Here is a 2,156-nt window from a genome sequence, read left to right as displayed (position 1 = left end):
TGCCGAACTGCCTGCCCGGCAAAGGCACATCCAGCTGGCTTTGCCCTCTTCAGGGCGTTTTTAACCAGCTTGAGCCGCCGCCGGGCTCCTGCCTTCGAGCCGTGAGGCCGCCGTGGGCTGGGGCCGGGCAGGTACCACGGGGCCGGGTTCAAAAGCTATGGGCTGGGAGCGAAACCCACTCGGGGTTCCCCCGGACACCCCCAGCCCTGGCACCCCTAGTTCCCAGCCCTTGCCTCTCTGGCGCGTCGCTCACGCTCTTAATTAAATCACTGCGGCGTGTGTTGGGGAGCTCTTTTTAACTCCAGGGTTTCTATTTTGGCATCAGTGTCTGCCACCAATAAGAAATTTGCACCAAGCTGGGGTGGTTTTTTTCATTGCCTCTCTTTTGTTGCTTACTTTTCTTATTAGTGACATTATTTTTAACCTGCCGTTTAATTTAGGACTTGGGTTGCAGTCAAGGGAGGGGCTGAGGCCCACAGGCTAGACCTTTCTGTTTCTCTGAGTGCCCAGCACCCCCGCGAACCGCCCTTGAGAAGGCAGGAGGGACATGCACAAACAGCAGTGCCATTTTTGACATTTTTAACTAGCATGACAAAGGTTACACAGTGACTCAGGGGCATTTTTTTAACACCAGATCACATGCTGTTGATCTTGCGCAACACTCCGCAACAGGCTGAGCAAAAATTATGCCCGGCTCGTACCGAAAGACACAGCCAACTGTATGAGAAACAATTCGATTTAGAGAATGGTTTGCAAACAAGATTTACCCAGTGACAACTGCACAGTCAGACCTCAGAGATCTGGAAGACCAGCCTTCAACTGGACGCTGCTGTGACCTAGATCTTTTTATTTTAACTCACTTCCTTTTTCAGTAAAAGCTGTTTTAAATGATCACACTTTTTAACCCATGATCCCTTTTGTCTATTTTCAGCTTCTGTGGCATAAAGTTGTAAAACAAAGATAAGGCACACAAACGTGGAGACCCGGTGATACGTCCTAGGAAGCAGAACGCCCTCTTGCATGCTGTGAAAGCTTTAAATCCCAACTTGTCAAATCTGGAAAAATCCTATAGGATAAAGTGGCAAAACAGCCTTTTCCAAAGTTCTACGTGATATCTCTCAGACCGATGGGAAAAGCTGTTCAGGACACGAGTGCAGGGGTAGGCCTGAAAACAGAAACACAGACCCCAGTTCATCGGTAGAACTGCACTGTGCCACTAGATGTCACGGTGGAACAGCAAGAGCAGCCTGAAGTGTGGCTTTGTGCTTCTTGCTATAATTGTAAAATGCCTTTAAATTTGCCTCGGCACATCCATAGTGGCTCCATACAGCTTTGATCCTGCGGATTTCAAAGCTCTGCCCAGTGCAAAGGGACATTATGCAATGTTTCAACAACAAGCGCAGGGAAGCCCCACACAGTGAGCCGATTTCTTTAGGGTTATGGGGCTTTTTTTCTTTTCTTTTTTCTTCTACTTGAGCTCCTCTCCCAAGGCCACACCGGGGCTTTTAAGGACTCGAAGCCGGTGGGTGAGCCACTGAGACGGTCTCTCTCACGCTCTCTCAGGATGAATATTCTACTCTGTCCTGCCTGTGCCAAGCCCTGTTAAATACAACTCGGGTTCACCATTGCTTAGTTACACAACGTACTTCTCCCCGGAGTCATAAGATTTCCTCCTGCAAGAAAGACTGTGTAGAAGAAGATTAGCAGCGAGTTCACTTGACTCAAAACTCCCTGCTGCCGCCATGAGCCCTCCTGCTCGTGCCTCGCGCGTGGAGCCTCAGGCCCCCTCACACACCTTGCCCCCTCCCCGTTTGTCGGCACTAGTGTTGCACACACCGCAACCGAGCAAAGCCAAGAACATGTCCTTGCCCTGCTCCTTCTCTCCCCTTTCCCATATGGCAGCTGGGTTTGTGCCCGCGCTTGGCAAGCCCCCACGGTGCCTGTACCTGCGCAGGGCACACGTGCATACCTCTCCCTGCCGAGAGCAGCAGGGGCTGCGTGGATCCGGATGCATGGAGGCAGGTGCCAGCAGAGGACTGGCCATCGCCTTTGGAAGCGGCTGGGAATGGCCCCTGCCGCTGCGTGCTCATGGCTTGGCTGCGCAAAAGTGACCAGTCACTGCGCCTCCCACACGTGCCTCCCAAACGTTCGTGGCC

The 2,156-nt window shown here is 52.1% G+C and overlaps 1 protein-coding gene across 1 annotated transcript in view; it reads right to left on the bottom strand.

Annotated features, from left to right (window-relative positions):
- Positions 1–2,090, bottom strand: part of LOC103916749 (ankyrin repeat domain-containing protein 40-like) — a 9,830-nt gene extending 7,740 nt beyond the window's left edge. The window contains exon 1 of the mRNA XM_009323800.1: positions 1,970–2,090. Within this exon, the coding sequence (XP_009322075.1) occupies positions 1,970–2,090 (121 nt within the window). The remainder of the gene's footprint in view (positions 1–1,969) is intronic.
- Positions 2,091–2,156: the final 66 nt, after the last annotated feature.

This window comes from Pygoscelis adeliae, unplaced genomic scaffold (assembly GCF_000699105.1).
Source record: "Pygoscelis adeliae isolate BGI_AS28 unplaced genomic scaffold, ASM69910v1 Scaffold75, whole genome shotgun sequence".
Taxonomy (NCBI): domain Eukaryota; kingdom Metazoa; phylum Chordata; class Aves; order Sphenisciformes; family Spheniscidae; genus Pygoscelis; species Pygoscelis adeliae.
The sequence above is the reverse complement of the archived record's forward strand: the minus strand, read 5'-3'. Positions and strand labels throughout refer to the sequence as shown.